The sequence below is a fragment of the Dermacentor silvarum genome, unplaced genomic scaffold (genome assembly GCF_013339745.2).
Source record: "Dermacentor silvarum isolate Dsil-2018 unplaced genomic scaffold, BIME_Dsil_1.4 Seq365, whole genome shotgun sequence".
Taxonomy (NCBI): Eukaryota; Metazoa; Arthropoda; class Arachnida; order Ixodida; family Ixodidae; genus Dermacentor; species Dermacentor silvarum.
Window position 1 is genome coordinate 335,386 of NW_023606119.1, and position 16,731 is coordinate 352,116.

The 16,731-nt window shown below is 48.4% G+C and overlaps 1 protein-coding gene across 2 annotated transcripts in view; it reads right to left on the reverse strand.

The window, feature by feature from the left end:
• Positions 1-16,731, reverse strand: part of LOC119434990 (protein shifted-like) — a 170,725-nt gene that overhangs the window by 137,297 nt on the left and 16,697 nt on the right. For both annotated transcript variants that reach the window (XM_037701975.2, XM_037701974.2), the window contains exon 2: positions 10,516-10,621. In XM_037701975.2, the coding sequence (XP_037557903.1) occupies positions 10,516-10,621 (106 nt within the window). The remainder of the gene's footprint in view (positions 1-10,515; positions 10,622-16,731) is intronic.

The following is a 16,731-nucleotide window of genomic DNA, read 5'->3' on the forward strand; positions in this document are numbered from 1 at the left end:
CCCGCTCCAATTACAGGCACAAGTTATTCATTGGCCACGAGCATTTGAAAAAGAGAAAAAAAAATATTTCGAGGTTGCTACCGACATGCCCCACGTCAAACGTCACGTAAACACGGTAGTGCCTTCACCAAAGCGGCAAGCTGCATATCACTCGGAAGTAAAATGGAAGTAATATAGGTTAGCAGAATGTTAAGTTTACCCTAAGCAGAATATTTCTGCTCTGCGACCACTGCACAGAAATGACAAAAATAGTGTCTGAAGGGGGCCGGACTGCAGCGTACAATAAACCGTTGAATGTGCCATGAAATAGTATCAGTACTCGTGCGTGGCGCACGTAGCAAATCGTAGCGTATAGTTTAGTTATTATCTGCTTATTTATTTATACATTTATTGAAGCCGTTAGGTTTCTCCGATTTACAAGTCGTCTGGCGGAGCGCTGATTTATCGGTGACAGAAAGCTGTAAAACCGCGACGTCGAATGTGTCAGGCAGTCCGTGCAAACGCAGAACTGGTCTGGGCCGGGATGAAGTAAAATTATTCCAATCTGCTTTTATTCCAAATCCGCCATTAGCCCTCTGTGATAAGCCGAAATGGCTAGGGTTCCCCATATAGGCGCGGCGCCACCTATAGGGCGGGACCTGAGCTATTATGACCTATATCATGGAGAATAAAACCAGATTGGAATAATTTTACTTCATCCCGACCCAGGCTTCATTCTATCTGTCGCGTTTGCCACGTGTTGTGATGGAGGGAGACTTGGTGCGGCATTGGCGCCCACTTTCCGACGTCCTATGAGAAATTTCTTATCTGTAGTCTGAAGAGCAACGCAAGCTCTTTCAAAGAAATTTCGCGACGTCAAGTTTTAGTGCGGCGCGCGTAAAATGCTCGCATTAGACAACCGCAGCCAGGGCCGATTTGAGTGACAACTGCTGCACTTAGGAAAACAAAATTCTAGCAATTGCAAGAAGCAGATTTGGAACATGTAATGTTCTGCAAAACGTTTCAAAAAAAGAAAAAAAGTTAACGCGACTTTACAAGAACATAACACTGCCCGAAAAAGAGATACCACAGTTCTGTAAAGATCGCCTGTTAGATCATCGAAAGCAGACAAATTTGATATGTGAGTTTACACCTTACAACCGGAGGGTGCGTAAAAAGTCCGGCTCACAAATTAGTGGCATATTTCTGACGGCCGTCGGGCAAAAAAGGGCCACGGCTCTAAGTGGCGACTAATTCGGCTAACTTGGCCAGCACTTCCAGGGCTAGTGCATATAAATGACCAAGTTAGTGGGTGGATTGATGGCCGTCGCTGTAGCACAATTGGTATTGCATCGCACGCGTAATGCGAAGGCTGTTGGGTCCCCACCGGCGGCAAGTTATCCTTGCGTCCGCTTTCATTCCCCCCTTTTTTCATCATTCTCTACATTTAAATTGCTACTACAGCTAATTACCACTGTGCTTTCCTTTACGTCATTGCCTGCTGGCTCCGTACGGTCGTGATCACAAAACTCGAGCCCAAAACTCGAGCCCAGAGCGAGACAGCAACACAAAACGAATCATCCTTCAGGCTCGTATATACGCGTATGACCCGTATGGTCTCTGTTATCCTGTCACAGTGACAACCACGTAGATGTTTCAAACGCTGTGGGAATTGGGTATCGAGTGGGACGCCATTCTGCCTGAAAACGTCAAAGCAGCTTGGACGCAGTGGCACACCCAGCTACACTATTTAACGGACGTAACAGTGCCAACCCAATATGGCAACTTACCTAAAGATATCTGGAAAGAAGTACACACCTTCGTTGATGCGAGGCCCAAAGCTTACGGCACCGTTCCGTATTTGCACACCTCCGGAGTCAGCGGGGACTCTGGTTCTCTCAAAATCCCGAGTATCAGAGACTTTCTCTCCAAGACTGGAACAGATGGGTGCACGACTACTTGGAGCGTTCACTCAATGGCCAATGTGGACAGATTACGCTGCGTTGGGTTCCGCGCAACAATGACAGCCCTTTGTCGCCAAGAAAGTGTTGGAACAACGAACGGATCGGGACATCACTGTCCTGGGATGAAAAATCTCGCCGACCTTTCGACAAGGGGAATCATTCCTAAGGCGCTCAAGTCGAGATCAGTTTGGTGGAATGGTCCATTCCACTTGGCTTTCGCGGCCTTGCCGGCCAAATCATAAAAGTATCGGTGACATGACTATCGCAGAGAAAGAAAGAAGAACACTTGGCGTTCACAAGGTGACCGTAAAGGTCCTGCCTTTGCAAAGCCCCCTCTCTAAACTGGTCCGAGCATGCGTTAAAGCGAAGCCTTCTCTTCCTTCGACTTTTGCACTGCTGCTGTCGGTACCTTGCACGCCGCGTTGGGGTGTGGATACATGGCAGGAGCGTGGCAGAGAGGAAAGGCGCTTGGACATTTACGTGGATGAATGGATGCCATGAAACGGGGCTGAGCAAGGTTGAGCAACCAAGCTCTCGTTATTATTTTACCTAATTTAAACTTGTTGCTGGCGAGTTGGTTCATACTTCGAGGACAACAAATATACTGCGCAAGACTCAAACAAGGACCAAGTGAGGGACACGGACAAGCGCTCTGTCCACATAAGCCATTCGCGCTTGTCCGTGTCCCTCACTTAGTCCTTGTTCGAATCTTGCGCAGTATATTTGTGGTCCTACCTATATTTTTGAGAAAACACACAGACACAAAGAATTCCAAACATAGAACTTTTTGAACCATTACTGGGAACTCTGTTTTTGCACGTCTCCGTTGTTGGTGGTCTACCTACTTTCCTGCCACCAAACCTCCAATCGCCTCTTACTAATCTCTATAGCGGGCATGTTTACTTTCCCCCTGCTATCCCTGAACCCAAGGGCTTCAAGTAGGCCAGATGAGCCTAAACTGGCAGCTCGGTAGATATGTTCAAATTCCAATAAAGCATGTTCCATCGTTTCCCGTCGACAGTCGTCATAATGCCCTCTGGAGTTCCCTGGGCGTCGCCACAATACCCTCCCGCAATAGCATTGCAGAAACTGCAGCGTTTATCTTTGTACTAACGTCCAACAGCCCAGAGGGCAGGTAGATAGAATGGGAGAGAGGAGGTAGGAAGAGGAGGCAGGTCGAACCGACGAAACGAACAGCCTTGCCACTCTTCGCTCGCAGATCGCATGCATGGGCGGGGGCTGGAGAGGGAAAAGGCGTCGTAAGAAGGCAAGGAAACGCCACTACTAGACGCGCCAGCGGTTGCGGACAAACTGGATGCAAGGTGCATGGTGCGGTACGGCTCGTTTCTGCTATCCTGAAACACCGTGCAAATTTGTCAAGCGGACAACTGACGCAGGACGTGCAGACGAAAAACCGCATTAAAGCACCATACCGTCGACACCGCGGAAGCCGTGCCCCGGAAGCACGCCAAATCAACACTTCTGTGTCCGCCACGGCAGCTTTGCGGCTGTTGAATACTCGCGCCGATGGACTGAATCTAATCACTGTCGCCTTTGAACAACTGCTAACTTTTGCTGCGCGTTGACTTAGCTGGACGGCGTCGGCCATGCGCCCAGGAGCCACGAAGGAAGAAGTTCACTCTTTGGGATCCGTTTCGAGACTGATTTATGTGCAGTAGTAAATGACTAGAGTGGGAAGGAAAATGGAAGAGAGAGAAGTAAAGAAACACAGTAAAAGGGCGTGAGTAGGGCACGTGCAGTGCCGTGGAGAGGGTGCAGTGGCCACTGTCGGGTCGGTGACACGGGACACGGTGGTATTCATAATTAACTTGCTAGGACGGTTTTGTTAGAGGCCCCCTCGGCTCACGCTTCTCGGTAGCGTCTTCACGGTTGTCATCGAGGGTCTTTTTAGGCGCCCCCGCCTCCGCTCTCGCCTCTCAGTAGCGTCTTCACGGTTGTCAGCGAAGGTCTTAACAGTGGCTATTGCGTTGCTCGAGGTCACCGGTTGGATCTCGACAGCGGCATTTCGACGGAGCTGAAATACAAGCACGGTCGTGTACTTGGATTTAGGTGCCTTTTAAAGAGCACCATTATTCCGGAGTCCGCCATGTACTATGACGTGCCTCATAATACTATAGTGGTTTTGGGCACATCATCAGCCTATATTTATGTCCACTGCAGGACGAAGGCCTCGCCCTGGGATCTCCAATTGCACCTGCGAATTTCCAAACTTCATCACCCCAACTAGTTTTGTGCCGTCCTCGACTGCGCTTCCCCTCTCTTGGTTCCCTTCCCTTCTCTTGTAAATCTAGTGGTACACCGGTTATCCATCCTAGGCATTACATGGCCTGCTCTATTTTTTTTCTCTTGATGTCAATTAGAATATCGGCTATCCCCGTTTGTTCTCTGATCCACACCGCTCTCTTCCTGTCTCTTAACGTTACTCTTAAGATTTTTTCGTTCCATCTCTCGTTGTGCGGTCCTTAACTTGTTCTCGAGCTTCTTTGTTAACCTCCAAGTTTCTGCCCCATATGTTAGCCCCGGTAGAATGCAATGATTGTACACTTTTCTTTTCAACGACAGTGGTAAGCTCCCAGTCAGGATTTGGCAATGCCTGCCGTATGCACTGCAACCCAATTTTATTCTTCTGTAAATTGCATTCTCATGATCAGAGTCCCCTGTCAGTAATTGAATTAGATAAACGTACTCCTTTACAGACTCTAGAGGCTGACTGCGATCCTGAAATCTTGTTCCCTTGCCAGGCTACTGAACATTGTCTTTGTTTTCTGCATATCCATCTTCAACTTAATTCTACACTTTCTCGATTAAGGTCCACGATCATTTGCTGTAATTCGTCTCCATTGTTGCTGAATAGGACAATGTCATCTGCAAACCGAAGGTCGCTGATATATTCGCCGTTGATCCTCACTCCTAAGCCTTCCCAGTCTAAGAGCTTGAATACTTCTTCCAAGCATGCAGTGAATAGCATTGGAGAGATTGTGTCTCATTGCCTGACCCCTTTCTTGATAGGTGACTTTCTACTTTTCTTGCAGAGAACCAAGGTAGCTGTGGAATCCTTGTAGATGTTTGCTAAGATATTGTATTCACGTACGCTTCCTGTACTCCTTGATTACGCAATGCCTCTACGACTGCTGTTATCTCTACTGAATTAAATGCCTTTTCATAATCTATGAAAGCCGTATAGAGAGGTTGATTGTACTCCTGCAGATTTCTCGATTACCTGATTCATGCCATGGATATGATCCATCGTAGAGTATCCCTTCCTGAAGCCAGCGTAGCTGTTCTTTTGGTTGACTGAAGTGCCACCCTGATTCTATTGTAAATTGTCTTGGATGAATATTTTATACAATACTAAATGTATTGGCCCATACAGTCCCAATGATTAAATTAAAGCTTAATAATTTTGCCGCGATGCGATGTGCCATGTGACAACCTTCTCGGACGTTATGAATATGGCGCACAGCAACGACTCAAGCAAACACGTCTCTCTGTGTGTTCTGTTTACTACGCAGACAGGGCAGTAGTGGTGCACGCAAGGTAACATTTAATGTGAACTTACTACTCGCGCATTGCACTAAATACTGACGAAATTAAACATCGGGCCGTCAACATCACCGCTAATTATCGTCCATCAAAGCAAACAGCATAGAAAGCTTAGCTCGCATTGATTCCCACAGGGCGTGGGATCTGCGAAGCTTTTTTTGGCAACGGTCAAGTACCAGAATCAGAAGTGCGTTTTGCGGCAGAGGAAATTCAAGAGGCACACTCTTGTTTCATTCTGTGGCAAACTTGTTCTTCTGGCGCGTCGCCGGTTTAGACATGAGCGAGTAGTGGGGGACTGCTGATTGAGAGGAAGGGGAGGAAGTGAAAGGATGGAGTAGATCAAGTGAAGGGGCGTACAAATAAAGGCCCCAGTGTTTTTAACTGTGCTTGGCGGTTCCACAACTCCTTAATTAAGCCCAATTCGAGGCCCTTCCAAGAAGAACTTCTTCGCTGTTCGACAGGCATGCCAGCGATTACCCGATACGTCATCTCAGCGGCGTCTTTTGCGACGGGGTGCTAAGAGTTGGACGAACGTTCTATGCAGTCCATTTACTCTACAACGTTAAACATCCGATTACCCTCCTGTCGATAGAAACCTTTACAGAGCTGACGATCAGCACAAGCAACCGCCGTCTCCTGCATGCTGGCGCACTGGAGACTTACTGAACTGAGGGAACAGTACATGGATTGTGCGGAGAAAAAAGAAGGTAATAATGGTGCTCAAGAAACGTGTGACGCGCAACCGTTTTAACAGCCCTCCTGCTACTGAGGTAGTCGCTTCTCTAGCTCGTGAGAGGGTGACATGTTACCCGTGTAGACTTCGATGGACGCAAAGGAAATAACCGGAAGTGTTTCATCGTTATTTCACGTGCGCAGTAGGGCGCGCAATGCACCTTGAACTGGCGACCGACATGTCAACTCCAAGCTTCCTGATGGCGTTCCGAAGATTCATCTCGAGAAGAGCAGTCTGTCAAGTAATCTTATCTGACAACGCCAAGACATTTCAGCACGCTTCTGGAATCTAAGGATAGTGTGGACGACAATACGAGGTGAAGACATTGAGAACTTTTTCACAAGTAACAGATCTGCTGTAAACTTATAGCTGCGAAAGCCACATGGTGGGGCGGATTCTGGGAAGGGATGGTTCTGTCGGTGAAAACATCATTGAAGACTGTCTTGAGAAACAGCTACTGCAGCTTGAAGGAGCTCACGACAATACCGATAGAAATCGAAGCTGTCATCAACTCTCGACCTCTGAGGCTCGCCTGCTCGGAGACCAACAAACCCGAACCCTCTATACCATCTCACTTTCTGGTAGAAAAGCGACTGACCCCTCTGCCTGACAGCGGTTCCGCTACAGAGGCGGCTCCGCTCACTCGTCGCTGGCGCTACCGCCTAAGGATGACCTACCAATTTTGATTGCAAAGAAGTATCTGACGAATAAGCCAATTTCGCTGTGCCGAATTCCACAAGCGCAGTGAAGAAAGCAACCTCGTTTGAGTTGCTCAACATTATCTACTGAGGCAGCCCTGTAAAACTGGACAAGTGGCCGAATTCTCTTAGGTCGAGATGTAAGAACATGAGCCTACATTGTGCGCATGTCGAATGGAACCACTTTGAGGAGATCGATTCAAAAGTTGTACCCTTGGAATACCCAAACGAATGACCTGAAGCAAATTTCGGGGGGAGTATAAGAAGCTGCAACTTCAGCCTTTCGGTCAATTGGCAACCGTGTACCCCTGCGCGGCATTGAACTAAACGTTATAGTTGGTTTGCACACCTCTAACACGGAGCAAACGAAACCAGCCCCCAGGGTACCGACTTCTTCCCGAGAAGACCAGGAAGTGCACGGCGACGACCGCATCAACAAAAACAGCACCAGTGCCACCTACACCGATCGTGTTACAGCACCCCCGAGAGCCACCGACGTTCCGCGGATCAACATTTGAGGATCCGAAAAGCTGGCTGGAGACACACGAGAAGACCGCGACGTTCAACAAATGGGGCGACGACGACAAGCTACGTCATGTCTTTGGATGGTGCTGCGCGGACCTGGTTTGAGAACAGAGAGACGACCCTCGTGACATGGGACCTATTTCGCGAGAACTTCGCGACGACCATCATGAGTGTCGTACGAAAGGAAAGGGCCGAGATTCTCTTGGAAACCAGAGTACAATTGCCGAATAAGAACATCGCGATCTTCACAGAGGAGATCACTCGCCTCTTCCGCCACGCCGACCCCGACATGTTTGAAGAAATAAAAGTTCGAATTTTGATGCCGGGTGTCAAGCAAGAGCTCTTCGCCGGATTGATACGCAAACCCGCCCAACACTGTTGCTGAATTTTTTCCGAGGCCACAACCATTGATAAGACGCTCGACATGCGGACGAGGCAATATAACCCCCGAACACTGGCCGCGAACAACATCGACGTTCAAGCACTTGGCAGCGACGACCTGCGCGAGACCATCACAGCGGTCGTTCGCGAGGACCTGCAGAAGCTCTTTCCCAGGTCGCAGCCTCAAGTGGCATCTATCGCTGACATCGTCAAAGAAGAACTTCAGCGCTCACTTGGAGTTCCCGAAGTGCAGCCGCAATCGCCGCAACCCCAGCCGGAAGCGATGACCTACGCCGCCGCCGCCCATCAAGGCACCCTCCGCACTCGCGCCAGGGCCCCGTAACGCCGCAGTTCCGTCGTCCACCGCCGCCTCCGCCAGCACGCCCGCCCGTCGCCCAGCGCAGCTACCAGAGAAAGACGGACATTTGGCGCGCCCCTGAACACCGCTCGCTCTGCTATCACTGCGGGGAATGCGGCCATGTCTACCGCCGATGTCAATAGCGCGAGATGGGCCTACGAGGGTTCGCCGTCAACGCGCCACGTCCACAGCTTGGCAAGTGACCACGTGACATCTCCGACTACCTCGCCGGAGCCCAGTGGCAACCACGGGTACCCTCGCGCTCGCCGTCACTAGGCCGCTACATCTCGTCGCATCGCCGGCTGTACGTCGGCCCAACCCGGGGCCGATCTCCCATCCCTTACCCGGGAAACTAAAGGCAGCAACCGATGGAGGTGCGGTTGCTGTACGACGTAATGGCGGAAATCCTCCGCCGACGACGAAGAAGATTCGCGAATCATCACGACGAGGTATCAGCACACCGCCTGGCAATAGCCTTGACGACAACACTTCGCCACCTAAAGAAGATCTGCCGACGCGACGTAGCAGCAGCGGAGCAAGCCGACGCAGCCATGATACGACGCCACGACTTAACCGTAACGCCAGACGACTGTCTACCGACCTAGACGTGCTAATCGATGGTCATAACGTCACTGCTCTCATCAGTTACCATGCCTTGAATGTGCTAGAAGAACAAGTCACCGTTCCGCCCCGCTCCAGCGTAATGATTTCCGTCGGTACCGAAGTGCCTGCAGACATCGAGGGCGTCATCGAGGGTGATCATCACTTACTGCTCGACCGTGAAATTTGCGTCGCTAGAGGCATAGCTGAGCTACGTGAAGGGAAAGCAAGAACGATGCTCACGAACTTCAACCAGGAATACAAACACATTAACAAACGCACCACGGTCGCTTACATCGATGAAATAGTACAAGCCAGCAGTGCTTTCGCCTTCACGGATTCTAGCGCAGCTGCAACGACGACTGTAGTACCTGAACCAACTTTCGACGTCAATCAGAACCTTCCCAATCATAATAAAGAACAGCTAAAAGCTCTGCTCCTGCAATATAAGGACTGCTTCTCGTCGTGGTCAAAAGTTAGACAAACCACTGTCGCCAAGCACCGCATCATAACCGACGAATATGTCCGCCCACTCTGTCAGAGCCCGTACCGAGTTTCGGCACGCGGACGCAAGGCTATAAGACAACAAGTCGACGAAATGCAACGCGACGACATCATCCTGCAATAGCCCGTGGGCATGTCCCGTGGTGTTAGTGAAGAAGAAGGATGGAACCCTACGTTTCTGCGTCGATTATCGTCGCCACAACAAAATCACGAAGAAGGACGTATATCCTCTCCCAGGGATTGACGACGCCTTGGATCGACTCTACAACGCAAAGTATTTTTATTCGATGGACCTCGAAGCCACCTACTGGCAAATCGAAGTCGGCGAGAGGGACCGGGAGAAGACTGCCTTTATGACACCAGACGGACTGTTAGAGTTCAAGGTCATGCCGTTTGGTCTTTGCTCGGCACCTGCGACTTTCCAACGCGTCATGGATACAGTAATGGCAGGCTTAAAGTGGCAGACTTGCCTCGCCTATTTGGACGACGTCGTTGTGTTTGCCTCAAGCTTCGAGGAACACCTGCGGTGCCTTGAAACAGTTCTTCAAGCAATCAAGACCTCCGGACTCACGTTGAGGCCAGAAAAGTGCCGCTTCGTATACGAGGAGCTCTTGTTTTTGGGCCACGTCATCAACAGGTATGGAGTATGCCCTGACCCACAGAAAACGGCGGCCATCACTGACTTTCCTCCGCCCGCCGACAGAAAGGCAGTGCGTACATAGATTTCTTGGACTGTGGACAAATTACTTTCAGTAAAACGCTGAAGAAATAAACATCGTCATCATCCTTGTGTCATTATTATAATTAATAGGCATTTTATTTGCTGTTGGATTCCTCTGGCTAAAGCAAGGAAATTGCATATTATGCAAAGTGCTTGCTTCCCCCCCCCCCCCCGCCCCCCCCCCTGGCGGAGATCCTGGGTGCGCTACTGCCACGAACGAACGTTGTTCTTGTCAAGAAACATGGAAATCGTGACGCCCTCAACTCCTACCGTACAGAACGGACATCACGTACTTGGCGCCAGACCGTTCACGAAAGAGCGACGGAGTGAGTAAACGAAGAGGGCGTGCGCTCCTACGTGACAGCAGTGGGCCAGTAGGGACTTCGAGAGATGCTTTAAGGATGCCTTCGAGAGTAGCAGTAAGGACGGGGTGGCATTCTTCAAACAAGTGCTCTGCCAAGTGCCACCTCGTTTTTCAATGCTCTTACCTTTTGCCTTGCGCGGTACTTTTCCTTTGGTCTCAATAGATATCACAGGGTCCTTCAGAATCGACCCGTCCAAGGACTCCAAGATGTCGAAGTCATAGTAGTAGTGCTGCACAACAGAAATAAAAGCGCATTGTTTAGCACCGCAAATGCACATTTTCTTTATTCCTGCTCCGCGGTAGGTATGAAATTGCGCGTAATGTAAACCACAAGGCTTCTGAGCACAGTGCTATCACAGCACGAATTTGAATAAATTATGGTTCCTGGTTACTCTTCCGAGTGAATGATAATAGAGTACTAGCGCCGCACGTCAGCACAGTGCACTTCTAAACTGTTCATCTGAAACCATCATGAACAATGTAATAACATAATGCTAGAAAAGAGATGAATACGTCCTAAACACAATTTTGACATGCTTGGCGAATGCATGTACACCCTCGCAATTTTATTGCGATAGCAATTATATGGGTACTGCAGGTACATTGTCGCCGTCATCTCCGGCGTGGGCGTCGCCGTGAGGTTCCGTAAAAAGTGCAAGTGCGCGCCCTGTGCTGTAGGTGCGAGGGTGAGCTGAGAAGGATGACGGCTTGATGCGGCGGCAGCGTCTTCGTGACCATGTCCTCTTCTAGTCCGGCTCGGGCAACTGAGCGCGTCTTGGAGGCAAAGGGTGCGAAGGTTATATACGCGGCACGAGATAGCTGATAGCTTCAAGTGCGCTGTGTACTCGCGCGCCTAGCTCGCATTGAAGCAAGAGGCAGTACGCTCACCGCTGCCGCCGCTCTTTATCACGCCAGCGTTCTGACAGGAAGTGTACGCGGTCATCAATGAAGATGTGCGCGTGTTTGCCTGTGTGACAGCGTGCATGTTAATTTAGTAAGCGAATGCGTAAAACAGTTTATGCACGGGGATAACCGAGTTGCGACCGCATGCTTGAAAAGCTTGCGGCCCTTTATACGCAATGCCTCACAACTTCAAGTGTACCAGAGAGCTGGAGGAACGCCAACATTATACTTATCCATAAGAAGGGAGAGGTTAAAGAATTGAAGAATTACAGACCCATTAGCTTGCTTTCAGTATTGTATAAAATATTCACCAAGATAATTTCCAATAAAATCAGGACAACACTTGACTTCAGTCAACCAAGAGAACAGGCTGGCTTCAGGAAAGGATATTCTACGATGGACCATATCCATGCCATCAATGAGGTAATCGAGAAATCTGCGGAGTACAATCAACCTCTCTATATGGCTTTCATAGATTATGAAAAGGCATTCGATTCAGTAGAGATACCAGCAGTCATAGAGGCATTGCGTAATCAAGGAGTAGAGGAGGCATATGTGAATATCTTAGCAAATATCTACAAGGATTCCACAGCTACCTTGGTTCTCCACAAGAAAAGTAGAAAGATACCTATCAAGAAAGGGGTCAGGCAAGGCGACACAATCTCTCCAATGCTATTCACTGCATGCTTAGAAGAAGTATTCAAGCTCTTAGACTGGGAAGGATTAGGAGTGAGGATCGACGGCGAATATCTCAGCAACCTTCGGTTTGCAGATGACATTGTCCTTTTCAGCAACAATGGAGACGAATTACAACAAATGATTGAGGACCTTCATCGAGAAAGTGCAAGAATTGGACTGAAGATGAATATGCAGAAGGCAAAGATAATGTTCAATAGCATGGCAAGGGAAGAAGAATTCAGGATCGCCAGTCAGCCTCTAGAGTCTGTAAAGGAATATGTTTATCTAGGTCAATTACTCACAGGGGACCCTGATCATGAGAAAGAAATTTACAGAAGAATAAAATTGGGTTGGAGTGCATACGGCAGGCATTGCCAAATCCTGACTGGGAGCTTACCACTGTCGTTGAAAAGAAAAGTGTACAATCATTGCATTCTACCGGTGCTAACATATGGGGCAGAAACTTGGAGGTTAACAAAGAAGCTCGAGAACAAGTTAAGGACCGCACAAAGAGCGATGGAACGAAAAATCTTAAGAGTAACGTTAAGAGACAGGAAGAGAGCGGTGTGGATCAGAGAACAAACGGGGGTAGACGATATTCTAGTTGACATTAAGCGGAAGAAATGGAGCTGGGCAGGCCATGTAATGCGTTGGATGGATAACCGGTGGACCATTAGGGTTACAGAATGGATACCAAGAGAAGGGAAGCGCAGTCGAGGACGGCAGAAAGTCAGGTGGGATGATGAGGTTAGGAAATTCGCAGGCGCAAGTTGGAATACGCTAGCGCAAGACAGGGGTAATTGGAGATCGCAGGGAGAGGCCTTCTTCCTGCAGTGGACATAAATATAGGCTGATGATGATGATGATGAACCGTGTTGACGTTGAGAGAAAAAAAAAACGAAGCTGGGCAGGTCACGTAATGCGTAAGGAGGGCAGATAACCGGTGGACTATTAGAGTTACAGAATTGGTGCCAAGGGAAGAGAAGCACAGTCGCAAACGACAGAAAATTAGGTGGGCTGATGAAATTAGGAAACTTGTAGACGAAAGTTGGAATCAGCTAGGGAAAGACAGGGGTAATTGGAGATCGCTGGGAAAGAAAGGCCTTCGTCCTGCCGTAGACATAAAAAGAAACGACTGGTGGTGACGCACCTTATGAAACTAATAGCCTTACTTTGTACAGAGGCTCTATTCTCGACACGCAAAGCGGCTGCACGGCCACTATTATCCGCCATCTTGGCTATCTCATTGGCTGTCCAGTGGTCACGTGTTTTGAAATTTGTGCCGGGAAACGGAAGTTTTGCAAAATGCAATTTTGTGTTTTCGTCAGAATGACGAAACGTGACGTGGAGCTGCAAGTTTTATCAACTAATAGTTTTTTGTGGTCCCTGGCACCTATATTCCGACTTTAGCGCTTTAAAAAGAAAGTGGAGGGTAGCGTGCAGAAGCCTGTGAAATGCATCTGCAATTTCGCGAATATGTGGTGGCGTTCCAAGATAGCCGGCATGTCAGCTTGTTCATTGGCTGAAGGAATATCCCGTGAAGAGCGTCACAGGAAGGGCTATTTCGTAAACGTCACTTTGACGTTGCGTGACGTTGCGCTGGGCCGCCATAGCAGAGATTTTCCGCCATAATTTGTGGTGTGATGAGCCGCGCCAATTATGGTAATGAGCGGCCATATGCAATGGCAGTGGAGAGCAATGCGTATCGCCGCATTTTCCCTGTCATTTGGGGCCATAAAAATATTTTGTTCACAACGCGTGCTCTTAGCATTTGCATCGCTCTCGGGTGGTGTTGGCATTTGTGTTTTGAACCATCACTTTCATTAAAAACACGTTTATTTGAAATAATATTGGTTGAAACTAGCAAACTTCTTGCGACTTTTTGAACTTTTCGCTACTGCGTTTGTATTGTAATGAATATAAAGGTCTTTGCGCGTCATCAAAGGCTATGACAACGGCGACTTCTTAATTTATAAAAATTAATGTACGCAATGTACGCAAATAAATGTACGTCTTGAAGTTTTCCTTCGCGGTGCGAGTAAGCAGCAAAGTGCACAAGAGATGGCAATGCTGGTGCTTGCGTCGCGCAAGCGGATACCTGTGGCGCACGCAACGCTATCGATAATATTCTGCCGCTTCTCGGCCAGACGAATCGGGCTGAGTCACTTACGTTTCACGAGATAGCGATAATGCGGGCTAGAGCGTGCGCTCATCATCTCTGGTAGGTCGCGTATGGTGTCTCAAGCTAGAAGGCAAGCGCGTGGGCGCCGATATACGATGACTCATTCCGTTTCCCGAGTACACGCATCCTAGCTAATGAAGCAGACGACAGCTTGTGCGCATGCAGACGACGGAAGCGAGAAACGATTTTGATGGAATAATCGTACGCTTTGAGCTAGCTGCTTTATTTTTACTGGGGAGGAAAACTGTTTCCCTTTATAAAGGACGCTAGGTTCAATGCGTACATTATAGTTTCTTAGGCCTCATTCACACAGCCGTCAAACGCTCCTTCACGTCACCGTCACGGCATCCGTTTTCGTCAGGGGTGAAGGTTTCCGAGTCGCTTTCTCCTCAAAAACGGCTCGCCGGCGACACCGTGCTGGCTACGTTTCCGTCGCCAGCACGGTGACGGAAACCCTCTTGGAAACCCTCTCCCCTGACGAAAACGGATGCCGTGACGGTGACTTGACGGAGCGTTTGACGGCTGTGTGAATGAGGCCTTAGGCGAAACGTCAAATTTGCGTCACGTTACGAAAGCGAATTGGGGCTATCGGCGCCATTTTGTAAGCGTCACGCTATGAAAAAAAAAAATGGCGGAATGTCCAGAATAGCGGCTCTGTTTTGCTTTATCAGGAATGCTAGGTTCAATGCCTATATTAAAGTTTCTTAGGCGAAACGTCAAATTTGCGTCACGTTACGAAAGCAAAACGGGGCCATCAGCGCCATTTTGCAAGCGTCGCGCCTACGTCACACCTCGAAGAAAATGGCGGAATGTCCAGAATAGCGGCTCAGCTTCCCTGATAAATTGCTATCGCAATCAATCCTTCGGCTATCGGGCGAAACTGTGACTTTTTTTAATAACATGGCTCAAGCGTCGACCTGAGAGCCGATGCGCAATTTGACGGAGGGCATCGGCGAAATGGTCGAAAGTACGCGCATGCGCGCAAGACGCAGGCCCAGTGCAAGTGGCCGCGGCTAGGCTGTGCTACTATAGGTTGAATCTCCCCTGCGCTTTCTGCCGCGTTCACCAGCCCTGCCTTTCAAGTGTTCTTATTTGGGGGAGGGGTCACTCATTTAAAACATCATTACCTCAAAAACGTGACGTTAAGCAAACTTGCACAAATAGGACGACATACGTAGTGGCGCAGTCAACAGGTTTGTTGTACATAAACTTTACAAACATGCATGCATGTGGAAGGCAAAAATAGGCGTCTGGTTTGAATTAAAGAAAATGCAATTAAATATTAATAAAACAGAACACTTCATTTCAAAGCTACGAATGCATTCACAAGCTGCACTTAAAGTTTCATGGAAGTTTTATCCAATGCTCAGCAACTATTAGGTATTCTATTTCAAACGAATATCTCGTGCACTGCTCATATTCCGTCGCTCAGTGCCAATTTAAGACAGTCAATTACAAATTGAGACAGGTTAAGATATTATTTGCGTATGCATATCAAGCGTCACATCTACAATGCGTTTATGCCCTCACGTTTAACTTACTGTTGTTTAGTAGGTCAACAACACAAACTAACCTGAACTGTCTTGAGTCGCTATAAAAACGAGCAGGCATAGCGATATCAAATCTTTGCCTCACGCAATGCACTAAGCTGTAATTTATAAGATACAAAATACTGGAAATAAAACAACTCCATAGATACAAGCTAGCGCTGGAAATTTTCCCTCAACATATAGCAAGCAAGTTATTGTTTGGCACTAAATATCCTATTCAAACATGCGCCTACACGCTGAGAAAACCATAAGTAGATAAACCATGTTTAGGTGTGAACTATGGCGATCAAGAGTTATCTAATTCCAGACATCGTAAACCAATATCCTATAATCTTAGACCTTCTTAGGCGATTTCACTTACTAAATTAAAAAAAGGCTACGAAAGAGCTTTTTCTCTAGCAAAAAAAAAAAAAACAAAAAACAAAAAAAAAACCCGGGAGGACGCTCAAGCTTCGCTTTTAAGAGTTGGAACGCGATAGCATTCAAAGATCCCTGACTGCTAGTCATGGTTCCCGACGACTGCAGCTTATGCAACCGTAATGGACCCGCCGGGGTAGCTCAGTCAGCTAAGGCGTTGCGCTGCTGAGCTCGAGATCGCGGGATCGAATCCCGGCCGCGGCGGCCGCATTTCGATGGAGGCGAAATGCAAAAACGCCCGTGTGCTTGCGTTGTAGTGCACGTTAAAGAACCCCAGGTGGTCAAAATTAATCCGGAGCCCTCCACTACGGCGTGCCTCATAATCAGAACTGGTTTTGGCACGTCAAACCCCAGAAAGAAGAAGAAGAAGCAACCGTAATGGTTACTGGCAAACATTGGCGGCGAACGCTATGCACGTAGGCGAGCTTTCTGGTGGAAACGCGGCCTCTTGTGTGGGCCGATCCCGGAGATAGTGCACCAACCACGCCAAAGAAATTACATCATTTTCAGGTTTCCGTATTTCTTTCTAACTTTTAATATTTCCGTCTGAGAAGCTTTAACAGTTAATAAACAGTTACTGCTCATCCAAACTTCTGGTTACATCAGGTGT